This window comes from Bos indicus x Bos taurus, chromosome 9 (assembly GCF_003369695.1).
Source record: "Bos indicus x Bos taurus breed Angus x Brahman F1 hybrid chromosome 9, Bos_hybrid_MaternalHap_v2.0, whole genome shotgun sequence".
Lineage (NCBI taxonomy): Eukaryota > Metazoa > Chordata > Mammalia > Artiodactyla > Bovidae > Bos > Bos indicus x Bos taurus.
Genome location: NC_040084.1, coordinates 50,539,185 through 50,557,380, shown reverse-complemented (window position 1 = coordinate 50,557,380; position 18,196 = coordinate 50,539,185). Strand labels below are relative to the sequence as shown.

Below are 18,196 nucleotides of genomic sequence, written 5' to 3'. Positions count from 1 at the left end.
ATCGGCCTTCTTATTTATCTCTCTTCTTGAAGTTGCTGCAATATGGCTGGTTTTGGGTCTGATTAGACATTTAACTGAAATAGTGAGATTTGAGGAGTACAAAAGCTCTATGTATCTCCCCAGTTTCACTTTCCCAGCTACACCTTCTAAGGGTAAAGAATATAGAGCACCCCAAGTCAAATCACTTCCCAAGAGGCTTTCTCCTTAATTTCATTTCTGTCCTGGCAGTTCTGTATTTGGGCAACAGAGGAGGCAGCTGTACTCTTTATTCAATAAAGACTATCTGGTTGCCCTCAAATATGATTTAGTTAATAAAATAACACATCAGACTGAATTCAATGTCATGTTGAAGTTTAAAATCAAATCCTGTTGTAAGGAACTTATCCTTCTTCTAAGAAAGTTGAACAGAAGCAGATTCTAATGGCAGGTTTTGTGTTTGGCCATCAGGGTCCTGCAAGCAGACTCCACATTCCTGGAGGATTTTTCTTCATGTTATGGACCCCAGGTTTCACCTTAGCTGGAATCCAGGATCTTCAACCATTCTCAAACATTTGTTTAGTTGCTAACCCGTGTCCAACTCTTGCAACTCCATGGACTATAGCCAGCCAGGCTCCTCTATCCAAGGGATTTCCCAGGTAAGAATACTGGAATGCATTGCCATTTCCTTCTCCACTCAAACATCTGAGCAATCACCAAAAATTGGTGAAAATCTTTAACCACCAGAACTGTTTAGCATCCGGCCAGAGTGGTAGACCTGATTCACACAATAGGCACAGGTCCCTTGGGATGAAATCAAACTGCTATCGACCTCATCTTTCTGAGGAATTCCCTGGCAGTCCAATATTAGGACTCAGTGTTTTCACTGCTGGGGTCTGGGTTCGATTCCTGATCTGGGAATGGCAAAAAAAAAAAAAAAAGGAATCTGATTCCTTCTCAGATGATATACCCATGAGTATGCTGGGTATCACATCAGAATTCTGTGTGCTGTGTCTTTTCAAGCATAGGACTCAGTCTTTAGCTCCTACCCTGTGGGAGACCTATTACTCCCCTACTAAACCCCTTGTCCATGTATCCTGACCATTAGATGGTTAAGAATGTCCCACAGAACTGTCTCCCCAAAGCACACCACTTTCTCAAAGATCACTGAATCCAGAGACAGAAACCTCCTGTGAGTCAAGCTCTATAATCTCGGAAGAAATCCGGGTTTATTTACAGCCAAGACGAGAACACTGCTAAAACCAGAATGAGTGGTAATAAGTGTCTCGGAAGACACTGAAAGATAAGATTCCACTTCCAAAAGATGTAAAATCTTTTATCCACATAACTTAAGGCAACAGAGATTTGATGCCTATTGCCCATCACAGCAGGATAAGCACCCTTTCCTCTTGCCAACCCAGCTGTACCCTTCACGGTTCAGCAATGCTCAAAGAGGCTCATCCTAGTAGGATTAGGCTCATCCTAGGATTAATGAGATTGGGGCTATGTAGGTGCGTTTTTTATTGATGGCTACATAACAAATTTCCTCAAAAATTTAGCAGCTTAAAAGGCCAAATATTTATTACCTCACAGTTTCTGTGAGTCAAGAATCCAGGCAGCTTTCACTGGGTGCCTCTGGCTCAGGGTCTTTCACAGGCTGCAATGAAGATGTCAGCCAGGGATGCAACTAGAATTATCACACTAGGTGAAGCAAGTCAGAAAGAGAAAGACAAAGACCATACAATATCACTTACATGTGGAATCTAAAATATGTCACAAATGAATTCATCTATAGGGGCTTCCCTGGTGGCTCAGACAGTAAAAAAAAAAAAAAAAAAATCTGCCTCTAATGTGGGATACCTAGGTTTGATCCTGGGTCAGGAAGATCCCCTGGAGAAAGGAATGGCAACCCACTCCAGTATTCTTGCCTAGAGAATTCCATAGACAGAGAAGACTGGCAAGCTACAGTCAACAGGGTCACAAAGAGTCGGACACGACTGAGCAACTAACACACACACACACGAAACAGAAACAGACTCACAGATACAGCAAAGAGACTTGTGGTTGTCAAGGGGGAGGAGAGGTGGGGAAGGGGTGGACTGCGATTTTAGGTTAGTAGATGGAAACTATTACAAATAGAATGCATAAGCAACAAGATCCTACTGTATAGCACAGGCAACTATATTCAATATCCTGGGATACATTATAATGGAAAAGAATATAAAAAGGAATGTGTATATATATATAACTGAGTCACAATGTTATACAGAAGAAATTAACACAATACTGTAAATCAAATGTACTTCAATAAAAAAAATAAATTAAAACAAAAAATCCCAAATATTGGGGGAAAAAAAAAAGATGTCAGCCAGCCTGCAGTTATCTCAAGGCTTGACTGGGGGAAGACGCTTCCCAACTCACTCATAAGGTTGTTAACAGGACTATATAGCACTGCTGGATCCTGGCTATGAGTTCCCGCCACGTGGGCCTCTCCACCACGCTGCTCACGATGGTGTAGACTTCCATCAGAGCAAGTGAAAGATCAAGGGCAGGAGAGACAAGATGTGCAAGACAGAAGCTACCATTTTTTTTAAAACCTAATCTTAGAAGGGACATCCCATTGCTTCTGCCATATTCTGTTTGTCAGAAGCAAAGCAGTAAGTTCAGCCTGTGCTCAAGGGAAGGGGATTACCCGAGAGGATGAATCCTGGGAGGCAAGGATCACTGGGGCATCTTGGAGGCTGACAACCACAGAAGAAAAATATCAGCACAGCATTTAAAAGTGTTTACAGGTTAAATGTCATGATATCTGTAACTTTAAAACATTTCCACATTAAGAAAAAATAGTTGAGGTAAGTATGACAAAACATTATTAAATAGAGGTGATGGTTATAAAGCTATTATTTGGACTATTAAATACTATTCTACTTCTCTGTGTGTTTTACATATCATGCATACATCATATGTATAATATATTATGTTTTATTATGTTGTATATTATATAATTAATGTATATACACATGTGGGGTTTCCCTTGTGGCTCAGTTGGTAAAGAATCCGCCTTCAATGAGAGAGATTCTAGTTCATTCCCTGGGTTGGGAAGATCCCCTGAAGAAGGGAAAGGCTACCCACTCCAGTATTCTGGACTGGAGAATTCCATGGACTGTATAGTCAGTCCATGGAGTCACAAAGAGTTGTACACAACTGAGAGACTTTTACTTTCTTTCAAATACACATGTATATTATTATAAAAGTACATACATATTACCATATGAGGGTAAGTACTATGTATTGTATTACTATTTGCCTAAGCACACTGGAAATGTGCCATAAATGTCAGCTTTTAATATTATTTTGATTATATGCAAGACACAGCTCTGGGTACTTGGGATTGTGTGACTAACAGAACAGACAAGGTCACTGCTCTCATGGAGTCTACATCCCATGGAGAGATGATAAACAAATCAATCAATAAATAAGAAAGCATCAGCCAGTGATATGTGCAATGCAGAGAATTAAAGTAAGGTGATGTGATAGAGGGTGACTGACAGTTATGTTAGACTGGTGGTCAAGGAAGGCCTCTCTGTGGAGGTGATAGTTACCCAGAGACATGAATGTCAAGAAGGATCTAGTGGTGCACAAATCCGGAGAAGGGAATTCTAGTCAGGGAAAACAGCTAAGAGAAGTATCACAAGGTCAGGGTAAGCATGGTGTGTTTGCGAAGTAGAGAGAAGACAACTGTTGTTTTCACAGAGTGGGCAAAGTTTAAGAAATGAAATTGGAGAATAGACTTATGGACATGGGGAGAGGGGAGGAGAGGGTGAGATGTATGGAAAGAGTAACATGGAAACTTATATTACTGTATGCAAAATAGATAGCCAAGGGGAATTTGCTGTGTGGCTCAGGAAACAGGGGCTCTGTATCAATCTAGAGTGGTGGGATGGGGAAGGATATGGGAGGGAGGTTCAAAAGGGAGGGAATATATGTATACCTATGGCTGTTTCATGTTGAGGTTTGACAGAAAACAACAAAATTCTGTAAAGTGATTATCCTTCAATAAAAATATAAATTAAAAAAAAAGAAGTGAAATCGGAAAGAAGGCAGGACCCCAGCAGGTGTACAGCAAAGTGTTAAATATATATATATATATATATTTTTTCCCCTTATAGGCTTATAGGTTATTATACAATATTCAGTATGGAGTGGGATTTAAAGATCTACTGTCTGCATGGCATTATCTTGTGAATATTTTTCTTTTCTTTTAATCATTCAGGAATTGGAATCTGAAACATTTAAATACATGGGCCTGCCATGCGGCACTAGTGGTAAAGAATCTGCCTGCCAATGCAGGAGATGCAAGAAACACAGGTTCAATCCCTGGGTCAGGAAGATACCCTGGAATAGGAAATGGCAACCCGCTTCAGTATTCTCGCCCAGAAAATTCCATGGACAGAGGAGCCTGGCAGGCTACAGTCCACGGGGCCGCAGAAAGTTGGATACACACACATACTACATTTAAACATAAAGTGACTTTTCTCAGGGAAGAAACAATTAGAAGATCCCCAGGATGAAGCAAAAACCAGACTGCTTCTGTCAGAATGACATCAACCAATTTGTGCCGCTAAATAAGCCATAAAGATTCTAAGAATTCAACACTGATTAGCATTTCATTTTAATCTGCTAAGTGACTTTTTTATTTCATTAATAATCAACACATTTTTACCAACTGAGATAGCAACGATGAAACTAGAAAAGAAATCAGCCACAACTCAAGGCCACAGCTGTGTAGTCCCCATAAGGGTATAAAGATTTTAACAAGAGCAGGGCCTGGCCCCACCAATCAATCCCGGGCTATTGAAGGTGGCCAGGCCCCCCAGGCCTCCATTGCTCCCTCCTTCTGGAAGCCTGGAATGGATGTGATGCCTGAAGAGAAGAGCTGCTGCTCTCTGAGGATTGGAGCTAATGGCCCTCTCCATTAGAAGCTGCAGCAATTCAGTTACTCAACAATATGTAAAGATCTTTCAGAGTACATGGATCACTTCACTTCAGTCACATCAGATTCCGGTATGAATCTGTACAAAGCTTAAGTTCTCACAGGAACCCCATCAATCCAGGTAAAAATAAAATTTATGGTTTCCAAGTCAAATTATTACTATTCTTGCAGGTGACTTTAAAAACAAGCCACCAATGTACAGACACAGAAGTTGTCCTGAAGCAAAAGAAATGCATTTTCATTAGCTAGCTGCACAGCCTGAGACTGGCTCCCTAGCCTCTCTGACTCCCGTTGGGCTTTCTCATCTGAAATAACTAACTCCCACGGGTGCTGTAAGACTACAACATCTTCAGGATGCTGTTAAAAATACTGTCTAAAATTTATTCACACACACACAAAAAACCCTTGAAGTCTGCATAGTAGGTCTGTGACATGGAGAGAAGGAAGGAGTAGGCCAAGGCCCATGCAGACAGACCCAACCAGGGTCACCCTAACCAAGACACAGTTCCCTCATGTGGCCCCTTCCCAGAACACACAGCCGCCCTTCTCTCTGCCCTATAGTAAATGACAAACATATTTGAATCACCTCCTGGATTTTAAAAATACCTTTCCCAGCCCTGATCCTAATAAGCAATGAAGGCTGAGAATCACTGTCCTAGACAGGCCCCTGTAATTTGCAAAGGGCTTAGAATCTACATTAGGAAACACTGCTTTGAGGTTCCAGAACATACCTTATAGTGTCTGTTATATTCTTCTTTATCTGTGGGTTTTCTCTTTCAAGCTAGATTGACAGGCATAATTACTCCTGTCTTTGTTCTCCTCCTCTGCCCTCTGTTCAGTTACTCAACATATGCTAAATATGCTAATATGTACATAGATATAACCTAATGTTTCTCATCTTTTTCTGCTGCCAGTTGTGAAGAGTCTGCCCTGCCACTTTCACTGGGAGGCATGGCGTGTGGCTGCTGCGTGCCAGCTAGGCTCCCAGCCTCAGCCTGAACGCCTCATGAGAAGGCAGTGCAGCTTACATGATGCAATTAAACAGGGTAGGATGAGCAGCTATTAAAACAGCCTATTCTCAAGCTCTCTTAAAAAACAAAAAACAATTGTGCTACTGTCCAAAAGCCGTGGAGTAAAAATCACTTCAAAAGAAGTAGAAGGTTAGAAGAGAGGTTTATCGGAAATCAACCTTGTTCAAAAAGTAGATTTAAAAACAAGGGGCACAGAGTAAATGCAGATCATTTAAAGCACTCTGCTTTTGGAAGTCATGAGTGGCAGCCCAAACATAAATCTCAATCCAAGAGATGAACGAGAACATGAGTGAATAACTCTGCCTCGTCTTATAACGTGGAAACCCGCCTCTGCTCTTTTCTCTAGAGAATGAATACAAAATTATCAAACCATCAGAACTGAAAGGATCCCCACTACAGTTTCTAGTTAAGCTTCATATTGCCTGTGAAAAGACTCCCCGGCTATCTGGATGGTGGTCCTCACTCTCTTGGAGCACATAAAAAACAGTGGCTCCGACCACATGACAAATGTGTGCATGCACGCGTGCTAGGTCGCTTCAGTCGTGTCCGACTCTTTGCAACCCTATGGACTGTAGCCCACCAGGCCTCTCTGTCACAAGCCCTTCTAACTGTAGATGGGTCTGTTCTACAGTGCTGTCACACCCTGAGCTGCCATCTGTTGTCATTTCACCTCATACACACCCCTCTGCCCTCCTTTCCTCTGCCCAAACATGCCCATCACCTGCAGTAACACCTAAGGCACCCTCTTAAATAACGGGAAAAAAACTAGTTTATGACCCTTATATCTGCAATTCTCCAGACTATCTATGCCCACTTTCTTCCTCACAGGAAATTATCTTGAGACTAACCACCTTCCTAATCACCCCTCTCTGGATGCACCCAGGTTCGGCCATGTTCTTTTTAAAAGATGGACCTCAGAACTGAGTATTGCATCCTTTGTTCAACAAACACTTGCTAAAAGCCTCATATGCACCAGGGGCTTGTTCGGGCTCTAGAGACAGAAACTTATCCACCAGGCCTGGCACCCAGTCCAGCTGAGGAGACAGTCAAGCCTACCATTCAGAGATAGTACCGGAAGTGCTCTGGGGGAGAAAGCACCAGGGGCCTGGGAGCAGGGAACAGGCTCTCCTGACACAGTCTGGGAGAAAGTTCCAGAAAGGCTTCCTTGAGGAAACAACTTAATCCAAGACATTATGCTTTGTTTAAACAGGCTACATTTTTATTAGCTTCTTTGGAAGTCCATCATGCTGGTGACATATTGAGATTGAAGTCAACTAAAATCCTCATATCTTTTTTCATATATCTCTCCCCACCCTGTATTAGTGCAATTCAATTTGAGGTCCTAAGTATAGAATTTGACATTTATCCCTACTGGGTTTCTTCTTGTTATGGTTGACAGTTTTGATTCCTGATTTTTCCATCCAATTTTTAGCTATCGTTCCACTTGGAGTCATTTAAAAACCATTAAAAAAAGTTGTCTTTGAAGTTGTCAATAGATCTTTGAGAAAAGACAAGAGTAGCGTCCCTGGAGATTCAGGGGATATCAGTCCCTTAATGGGTACTGTGAGGACACAGATACTCAACCAAGCGCACATCCACCACCAATTAATCCAGGGGGTTTCCAACTTTTTTCTTTGGTAGGGGAAGTTCTCTATCAAACAAAATGAAACAGATTCCCAATACACAGAGAGGTAACAGAGGAGCTGATCTAAGTGAAGAAAGGGTAGAAAGAGTCTAGCCATCAAGGGATCCCTCTCCCCCACAACAAACCACTCAAGAAACCTTGGTGGTACCATAGGCATCCATGAAGCGGCCTTTGAAAATGAGCCATCTTCCACAAGCATATCATGAGAGATGGTCTCCAATTTCTTGAAGAAATCAAGAGATTGTCTATCCAATCAGTAGGCCCAGCAAGTCAAGAAAAATAAACAGCTGATCCTGAACAACATGAATTTTAACTGTTGCAGGTCCACTTGTATGCAGATTTTTTTTCAGTAAATACACTGTTCACATATATGATCCGAGGCTGGTTGAATTTGCTGATGTGAAACCCACAGATACAAAGACCCAACAACGGGGCTTGAGCATCCGCGGATTTTGGTATTAACAGCAGGTCCCAGAACCAATTCCCATGGACACAGAGGGACGACTGCAATCACTTTTTGATATGACATTCGCAATGAACCAATAATAGTCCTTCAAGAAAACCAGCCATCTATTCAATAATTCATTCTAGTGTTTTATTTCATTATGAGAATCTACTTTCTCTCTCCCTCTTTTGGAAACAAGGATGATTTCCTATCTCCATCTTCTGACATTTTTCCTAGCCTCCTCATTTCTGAAAGAGTACAGTCAGAATTCTAAGATCACATGGGGAAATTCTTCACATCCTAGGATATTGTCAGCCTAGAAACATGAGCTCCAATATACTATAAGCTTCCTGAAAGTGGACACTCTTATACCATTATTATTCATCTTTGTTTCCCAAGAGCCTAGCATAGCAGCCAGTGCATAATTGATACAAAAATAATGTTCAGGTCGTTTTCCTGTTAGTCTTTAGTTGTTTAAAAATCTTGAAATGCTCTCTTTTGACCTTCTCACTTAATTTAGATTTCAATTCAACTTTTTATGTAGAAGCAAATTATGAGTTGAGTGTTGATTTTATCCTCGCTGTCACTTAAGTTTGCATCCTTGAAAAAAAAACCTTTAAATGTTCTGAGCTCTCTTGCAAACCACAATCCTCAGTCTCCTGACATTACAGCTCTCTGCTCAGCTCTTTAGAGCACCCTTTGCAGTAGTAACAATTTCATTGGGTATGCCTGTGATCAAAGAGAAAGGATGAAATGCATCATTCTTTCTGGAGAAAAATGCAAATTACTTACAAACGATCCATAAGTAGCCACCTAAGGTTAAACCTTCAGCTGCCCTAAGAGAAGGGAAAGCTGACAATATAAGGGGGCAGATAAGGATGAAGAAAAAGAGAGTGGTGAGTGCCTAGTAACTTAAGCTTCCTGTTACCGTATCAAACAAAAACCAAGCACTCTGGACAAAAAAAATCCATACTATTAATAATCATAATCAATGTTTCAGCATTATAATCCTCTTTATAGATAAAAATTCTCGTAATTTTTTTTTTTTTAGGAAAAACCCTGAAAGGCTTAATTATCTAGTAATTACAGTCGTCCCTTAGGATATCAGTTAAAGGATTCCCACATATACCAAAATCGCAGATGCTCAAGTAAGTCCCTCAGTCATCCCTCCATATGCACAGGTTCCACATCCACAGACTCAGGTAATCCCATGTCCTAAACATAGTACTACAGGATCCAGGCTTGGCTGAACTGCAGATGCAGAAATCAGGAGGATCTGGTTTCCCTGGGGGCTCAGCAGTAAAGAATCCGCCTGCCAGTGAAGGAAGATTCCACACACTGAGGAGCAACTGAGCTTCTGCACCACCATTATGGAAAAGCTGTACTCTAGAGCCTGTGCCCCACAAGAGAAGCCACTGCTGTGAGATGCCCGTGCATTGCGATGAAGAGTAGCTCCCACTTGCCACAACTAGAGAAAGCCCGTGCACAGCAAGGAAGACCCAGCGCAGTCGAAAATAAATCAATAAATATCCCCAACTCATTCACAGTCCCTTACAAAGAGCTGAAGGCAGCTACGCTCCTACAGTCAGACTCATACAGTCCTGAGTCAAAGGCATTACCCTTCTGTCTGCATTCCAATCATTCCAAGTACAGTCTCCCATGTAAGGTCTCCAGCCGTGGCTCCAATTAAAATAAACTAAATGTATATATATATTTTTAAAAAGAACATTCTTTCATAGGATTTTTCAGTTTCCACCTAGAGAGCCCAGGCTTATTTCTGATCCTGCCTCTTAAAAGCATTCACAGATTTCAAATTTTGCTCAGAAAGTACCCTCAGATGCACAGATCCTGGAGCGCCTCATTGGCTGGCTGCTAAACATCTCCAGACATTCATTCATTCTTCTCCTTCATTCATCCAGCAGGTATCTATTGCCCACCAACAGTGCCCAACTGAGCCTCATAACTGAAATTGTATTCTTATTATTCTATCCCCTATATGATTATGTCTCCCAAACCAACTCTATTTGCCAATTATTCATTTGCTTTTCCCATAAGTGCTGTGTCACTATGCAGGGTCTATAAAGGTGCAATCAAAAGCAAAGAAACACTAGAGTTCAGTCATCTGTGCTGCTTCATTATGATCAGATAAATGCACGGCTCCCTGAAGACCCCTTCATAACTGTATGAATTACCACCTACACCCCCATCCTGCAGACTGTTTGCCCAGCCTGAACTTGAGGGGCAGTCAGAGATATGAGAAGAAACTCGGTCCAGCTTCATCCACCCCCAACGCCCACACACGAGGAGCTACCGCTTCACCTTTCCTTAGTTCCGGTCCACCTGACAAAAGCTGCTTTCCAAAAGCTTCATATTGCAATCAGGCGCTTGAGAACCACAAAACAAGGACTATAAAACTGCAGTCTGGCAACAACCTAAGTCACATTCCCCAAAGAGGGAAGTTCTTGTACTGCAGCTACAAGATCCTCACCCCAATCTATTTCTTACCCAGCCCAGCTTCCTGCTCTGCAGTCCCAACACTCTAAGACCAGTTCTCTTATAACAAAGTCCATATGTGACAAACGCATTGCTAACATCATACACAACAGTGAAAAGCTGAAAGCATTTCCCCTAAGATCAGGAAAAAGGCAAGGATGAGCACTCTTACCATTTTTACTCAACAGAGTATTGGAAGTCCTAGCCACAGCAATCAAAGAAGAAAAAGAAATTAAAGGAATCCAAACTGGAAGGGAAGAAGTAAAACTGTCACTGTTTGCAGATGACATGATACTATATGTGGAAAATCCTAGAGATGCCACCAGAAAACTACTAGAGTTCATCAATAAATTCGGTGAAGTTGCAAGATACAAAATTAATATACTGCATCACCACTTCTGCTCCATAGCAAGCCTTTTCAGTCTGGACAGATGGGACCCCAAAAGTATTTCAGGTTCAAAAAGAGTTAGAGATTTTTCTATTACTAGTCACAAAGCCTATATATTATTAATCTTCTATATATTATTTATGGGCTTCCCTGATAGCTCAGTTGGTAAAGAATTCACTTGCAATGCAGGAGACCCCAGTTCGATTCCTGGGTTGGGAAGATCTGCCAGAGAAGGGATAGGCTACCTACTCCAGTATTCTTGGGCTTCCCTTGTGGCTCAGCTGGTAAAGAATCCACCTGCAATGCAGGAGACCTGGGTTTGATCCCTGGCTTGGGAAGATCCCCTGGAGAAGGGAAAGGCTACCCATTCCAGTATTCTGGCCTGAAGAATTCCACAGACTACATTCCATGGGGTTGCAAAGAGTTGGACGTGACTGAGCAACTTTCACTTTCACATATTATTTATCTAAGAGCTAAGTGATCAGTTGAATATCTATATATTTGAAAAACAAAGTTATTTACAAATTGAAAAATAAACAAATTTTAAATGATTTTATTTTTTAGTTCAACAGCAAAATACAATCGTTCTGAAAAACTATACCACATTGTAACTCTACATGCTGATAAGAGTGACATGAAGCATACACATGGCAAGTGACTCATTTTGCTTCCTTTGAAAGAAGAACTACTTTACATCCCATTCAGTTCAGTTCAGTCGCTCAGTCCTGTCCGACTTTTTGCGACCTCATGAATCGCAGCACGCCAGGCCTCCCTGTCCATCACCAACTCCCGGAGTTCACTCAGACTCATGTCCATTGAGTCAGTGATGCCATCCAGCCATCTCATCCTCTGTCGTCCCCTTCTCCTCCTGCCCCTAATCCCTCCCAGCATCAGAGTCTTTTCCAATGAGTCAACTCTTCGCATGAGGTGGCCAAAGTACTGGAGTTTCAGCTTTAGCATCATTCCTTCCAAAGAATTACATCCCATTACTCTTTATTAAATAGCCAAGATTACACACTGATGTTTATTCAAATAACCAATAGATCTGACTTTTTGACATGTGCCAACCCAATGGCAACAAGGACTCTGAAAAATAAAGATGCCCCGAGCCATTTTCATGAATCAATAAAGCCTCGGACCAGGAGGGAAACATGCATTTCACTTTCACTTTAGCCTAATACAGTTGGCTGGAAACCAGCTTGTTTTTCTCACTTTCATTTACAAATTCTACTTTATTATTTGGCTCTTTCCATTGTTGTTGTTATTGTTTAGTTGCTAAGTCCTGTCTGACTCTTTCACAATACCATGGACTGTAGTCAGCCAGGCTCCTCTGTCCATGGGATTTCCCAGGCAAAAATGACTGGAGTGGCTAGCCATTTCCTTCTCCAGGGGATTTTTCTGAATCAGGGATCAAACTCGCATCTTCTGCATTGGCAGGAACATTCTTTACTACTGAGCCAGCAGGGCTCTTTCAATAGCAGCTCCTAAAAAAGAAAAAGACCTTTTCTCCTCAAGTACTTGTACGCTTAAGCTTGGAGTTTTAATACATCTCCTTGTTGGAAGTCAGCCTCCTAAGGACGAGTATGACTTCAACTCACAAAGCCCAGGAAACTGATTTCAATGATGAGACTCCATAGTCCATGCTGCCCTCAGCCTCCAAGAGCAAAATCATAAAACAGCTGGATATTATAAGTAAGCTATATCCTGGGTGAAGGGAAAAGTAGATGCTTTCTGCCTCATTTAGTAAGAAAATTATGATGCTCAGCCAGAGAGCCTTTCTTCCCTAGACACAGAAAATGTGCTTCTCTTATGATAGAATTCAAAACCAGACTGCTCCCTGGACCCCCATTCAGAATAGAACTCTAGCAAACTTTAGCTTTTCAAATAACCCACTCAGTTTCTCATCCTAGAAACTCATCTGGACTCAGAATGCCATTGTGATACTTGCCAGGGACCCAGGCTAGCAATCAGTGATGCAACTGCCTCCCATCTCACCAGCAGTGGGGAGAAATCAAACATGGAAGAGACACTGGTGTTATCCTATGACTACCACCCTGATTCCAAGTTCCCCAACCAAAAATGCTCTAGAAGGGAGATGATCACCCCACTCTGGTTAAGGAACCAGCGCTGTTAAACCATTAGAGATGAACTATCTTCACTTTGGAAGCTCAACTCCTGGCTTTCTGGGGCTCCCTACAGTGAAAACTGGGGAAGAAGCCAGGAGCAGATGAAGCCACTGCTGAGAAGAAATGGTCCTCTCTCCACTGGCTTCTGTGTGGCCCAGAGTCCAGTACTAAGTTTCCAAAGGAACGAGACAAACTGGAGGCAAATTCCACTCATACCTACATCAGGCAGGCCCCCCTGGGCCCACAGAAACAAAGCACCAGCAGGTCCAGACAGCATCAACCTCCAAGCCAGGCGGGGCTTCGGAGTGTCTGTTTAGAGCAGGAACCCAGCACATCAAGGCCCACCCCCCCTTGCTGTTGCCCCACAACAAAGCTGAACAAGAGCTGGGTGTGCTGCTCGGATCTCCTTCTGCAGGTTCCAGGGAGGACTCCAGGTCCAGTAAGCATCTGCAGCAAGGAGCAGGAAGGAGCTAGTCAGAGTGTGTCACTCTGCATAGGTGACAGAACGCCCCCCAGTTCCTGGGTACGAGGTAGGTTTGAACAAAACAAATCCGAAACTCCACTTCCTGGAGGAGGTACTTAATGTGCTCCAGAACAGAGATGAGGGTACCAAGGGAGGCCCAAGGAAAACCACAGTCGCTGGACAAAATCGGCAGCTCTGGAGGACTAGGACCTATGACCTTGGTTCCGTATACACGAACTGTTTCCAGGAGAGGCCATTATTTCACACATCGAAGCCGAATTCAAATGATCCGTTTGTGAACTGTCAGAGCTAAGGCTCAAGCCTCACTCAGGACAATGTCACATCAGCCCAGCCACCAGCCGACCAGGTGAGCAAAGGTGGGTCACTCGACTGAGCATCATCACGCACCCATGGAGAGAGGCCCCTCGGTGCTTCTCTTTGAGAGGCTTCCCAAGCGCAGTTAAACCCACTGGGTGCAATAAATACAAAATCAGAAGAGCTCAAACATGCTAATAAGAAGAGGACTCAGATTACAAAGAGAAATGAAAGACGTGAGAAAATGTCAAATTTTCTCATTCACTTGGGCTGGGTTGGCATTTAGCTGGAGGTCAACAGTACCCAGTCGAATCTTCTGAGCAGACATGTCTATAAATAGCCTTTCACCCTGACCCATTTATAAATAGAGGCGCTTCCTTGCTCAAATTCCTCCTTGGCTCACAACACATTCAGAAATACCATCACTTACAGCCAGTTAGTAATGCTAGGCCACGTTCTATGTTCTCTTCACCGGGAGCTTCACCACACTAGAAACACTCACCCTCTAGTGATTCAGAAGAGAGACACATGTTCCTGAAAATTTGGGGACTTGGTTAAAAGGTGGGACTGCAACCTACATGTAGAAGCAAAGAAATCAACCAAAATAAAGCTTTAAAGCAGGAAACCAGCAGTGCTTTACTAATCATGCAAAAAGGATAAAAAATGCAGAATAGAAGGTGTGGTACGTTACCCAGAAGCCCTGCTAAAGACCGCATGTCCTTCTCCATCAGCATGTAAATCTCCTCCTCGGAGAAGCGGCCAATGCCGTGGCCATGCATCTCGCGTTTCACGATTCCTTTCGTTATGTGGCACACGACCCACCTCAGCAGGTTACTGAAGGGACCGCCACCACTAAGAGAGAGCATCTTCCGGGTCTCATTGAGATTGTCCACCCACTGGCAATAAGCTAAGGTCCTGGAATTGCGTGGAAAGAAGTTACTACTGTGTGTTAGATACATAGCAGGTCCACAGAGTCAATTTCCAGTGAGGGGTTGGGAATTCAGCACATGCTAGAGGACTGAATCACGGCAGCTTTTACAAAGAGCAGTCTGCATGGCAGATACTACAATAGACTCAAGTCCATGCCTGGACTTAGGGTCAGATAGCTCGCCATGCTACTATCCAACAAGCCTCCTCTGAACCTGCCCGGAGACCCCCAACCCCCCAAGGCCGTGCTTCTGCTCTCTCTCAGGCAGCCCCACAGAAAACAAGTAGAAACCCACTTTAAAAGGGTTTTAAAAGGACAGTGAGTACCTATGTGGGTGGGTTGCAGGGGGTGGCAATGGGAAGGAGATGGCAGTGACTGGGGTGCTGGTTTCATTCTTTTTTGATCAAAGCGATGGTTATACAAGCCTGTTCTGTGTTTTTAATTTTTATTGAAATATAATTGATTTACAATATTGTGCTAGTTTCAGGTATACAGCAAAGTGATTCAGACACACACGTATATATACACACATATTTATATTCTCTTTTACATTCTCTTCCATTATAGGTAATTATAAGATATTGAATATAATTCCCTGTGCTATACAGTAGGTCCTTGTTGATTATCTATTTTACATATAGTAGTATATATATTTTTATCCCAAACTTCTAATTTGTCCCCCTCCCCGCCTATGGTAATCATAAGTTTGTTTTCTATGTTTGTGAGTCCATTTCTGCTTTGTAAATAAATTCATTTGTGTCATTATTTTAGATTTCATATATAAACAATATCATATGATACTTGTCTTTGTCTGGCTTACTTTACTTAGTATGATAATCTCTAGGTCCATCCATGTTCCTGCAAATGGCATTATTTCATTTTTTTTTATGCTCCATGTTGATTAAGCTGCACATTTTTTGTTTTGTACACTTTATGTATACATTTTATATTTCCTGATATAAAAGGATTTTTTTCCAAAAAGAAATCTTTTTGCCTTTTTGACAGAATCTCTGGTGGCTCAGATGGTAAAGAATCTGCCTGCAATGCAGGAGACCCGGGTTTGATTCTGGGTTGGGAAGATCCCCTGGAGAAGGGAATGGCTACCCATTTCAGTATTCTTGCCTGGAGAATTCCATGGACAGAGGAGGAGCCTCCTCTGTGGGCTACAGTCCATGGGGTTACAAAAAATCAGACACAACTGAGCGACTAACACATTCACTTTCACAGAATAGTTATAGCTGTCCACGTTTACTATGAACTATATAAATTATAAATAGTATACAAATGATTCATTCTCCAGAAAGGCAGCTCTCTGCTTCAGTTTGTTCTCCAGGACCCTAGAGAGTATAGAAATACCAAAGGAACTTGGTTGGATCACTCTTCCCAACTAGGTGATGGTTGTGGCAGAAAGTCCAGAGGCTCCTATGTGATCTGTGTACACAGCTAAGTGGTTAACAGCTGCCTGTGTGGTGTGCTGGCTGCAATACTCAGGCCTTTGCTGATTTTGTTCTCTGAACCTGGGGTGATCGCCAGACTGTTTTTATGGTTCCTAGTGTTGGTAGATAGAAATTAAAAGGTTTTCCTACTGGAGGCTAAGAAAAACATAGCTGTGGGCGTTAAAAAGTAAAAGAGATATTTTAGCTCTTCCTCACAGTGAGCAATAAAAGCTGTACTGGAGTCATCTCCCACTGCTGGTTGATACAGCAGCAATGGTCACTTGGAAAACATCAGAGGAGTGAAAATACTTTTTACCGAGAGAACACAAGGGGTGATAGCTAATTGTAGCTGCTTTCTATCTCAAGAAAAAGAAACAAAAGCAGAAAATAAGATCCTGATATTTTGATCATTTTATACAGCTCTACTCTTTAAAGTATGAAAATAAGGGGGAAAAAACAGATTTTTCTAATTTTTAAAGTCTTCCTGATTTTCACTAAAAAGTCTCACAACCAATGTCAACATACTCTACAACTATAACTCTTTTTTATCAGCTTTTTAAAAGATGCTTACAAATCTCATTAGAAAGATTTGTGCACCTCTTTTAGTAAGGATCTCAAAATAAAGTATTGAGGAGGCAAGAAATTTTGACTGAAAAGAGGAAAAAGTACACTAAAATGGTAACTACTTAGTATGTAGAGAGTCAATAAAACTTCTGATATAAAAGATTTCATTTATTCTCGCATTTTTTTATAAATGTGCAAATAAAATGCTTTTCTAGTTGTTCTTTTTATACCTGCAATAATTAGGGTGTCACTTTTCATATTCCACTAATCAGCACTTTGATTCTAGTAATAGACTTAAATTCACAGTACAAAGGCCAATTCCATCCTTGATTATTCTGGAAGTAGTCAGTGATCTGAAAATAAAACTAAAATTACCCTAAGTTAAGCATGACCAGGTAATAATAGCATCCAGGAAGCATCTAAAGTGTAAAAATGAGGACTGGGGTGGCTCTAAACAGATAGATTGGTATAAAAAAGAATTCATTCTTTGTAGGCAAATCACATGGGTTTGATCACAAGCACAACTGATCTAGAAGAATGAGCAGCAGTTCACTAGGTAGACCAGAGGCAGAGGCGTGTGCATGAAGCATCCCAGCTGCTCCATGAACGGCAAGAACTTCAGGATGGGCAGGTGGGGCCTGGGATGCCTGAGGGAGCCTGGAAGGGCTGGAGCCAGAAGGATGGGCAAGAATTGGGTCAAGATGTGCCTGCTAAAAAGGGACTAAGACTTATTTTGAAAGCCAAGTTTAACCACCAAAAGGTTTTAAGCAGATGAGACACATAATCAGATGTGTGGCAAGGTGAGGAAAGGACCGGAAGTAGAGAAATGATAGAGGACACGATCTCCCAGGCTGATGGTTGGCGTGGATGGTAACCAGTCCCAGCACACACGAAGTGGACAGATTTAGGTGATGAAAGATGAGTTAACCTGTTGCATTTGAAAGTTCCATAAAACCTGCAAGGGAGGATCCCGAAGGTTTAGGTTCTACAGGCAGGGGCATGGCGGTGGCAGTTTCAAAGATGCAAGAGGAGCTGAGGTTGCCTAAGAAAGTTTCTAGGATAAGGAGTGGTTTGGGGGGAAGCCTAGTTCAAAGGCAAGTGAGAAGACTAGAGGGCCAGGCTGGAAGGGCCAGCATGGAGAGAAGTAGGGACACCACTCTCTGTGAGATGGAGAAGGGGCTGCAAGGAGGTCCCAAGCTTCCGCCCCATGAACTCGGTCTCCTCTGAGAGCAGGAAATGAGGGCATGCGCAGAAGATGAGGGTGCAGCAGTGGGAAGAGAGTCTGGGAAGACTAATGAGTTAGAAGAGCCATAGGGACAGAGGAGGCGGCTGTTGTCTGGGCCACACAGCTGAGCAGGGAAGAGAAACACACACCATCCCCAGCCCCAGGCTA

General features: G+C 42.4%; 1 protein-coding gene across 4 annotated transcripts in view; it reads right to left on the bottom strand.

Moving 5' to 3' along the window:
* The window catches only part of FAXC (failed axon connections homolog), a 78,016-nt gene that overhangs the window by 36,282 nt on the left and 23,538 nt on the right, over nt 1-18,196 (bottom strand). For all 4 annotated transcript variants that reach the window (XM_027551357.1, XM_027551358.1, XM_027551356.1 and 1 more), the window contains one exon: nt 14,567-14,790. In XM_027551357.1, the coding sequence (XP_027407158.1) occupies nt 14,567-14,790 (224 nt within the window). The remainder of the gene's footprint in view (nt 1-14,566; nt 14,791-18,196) is intronic.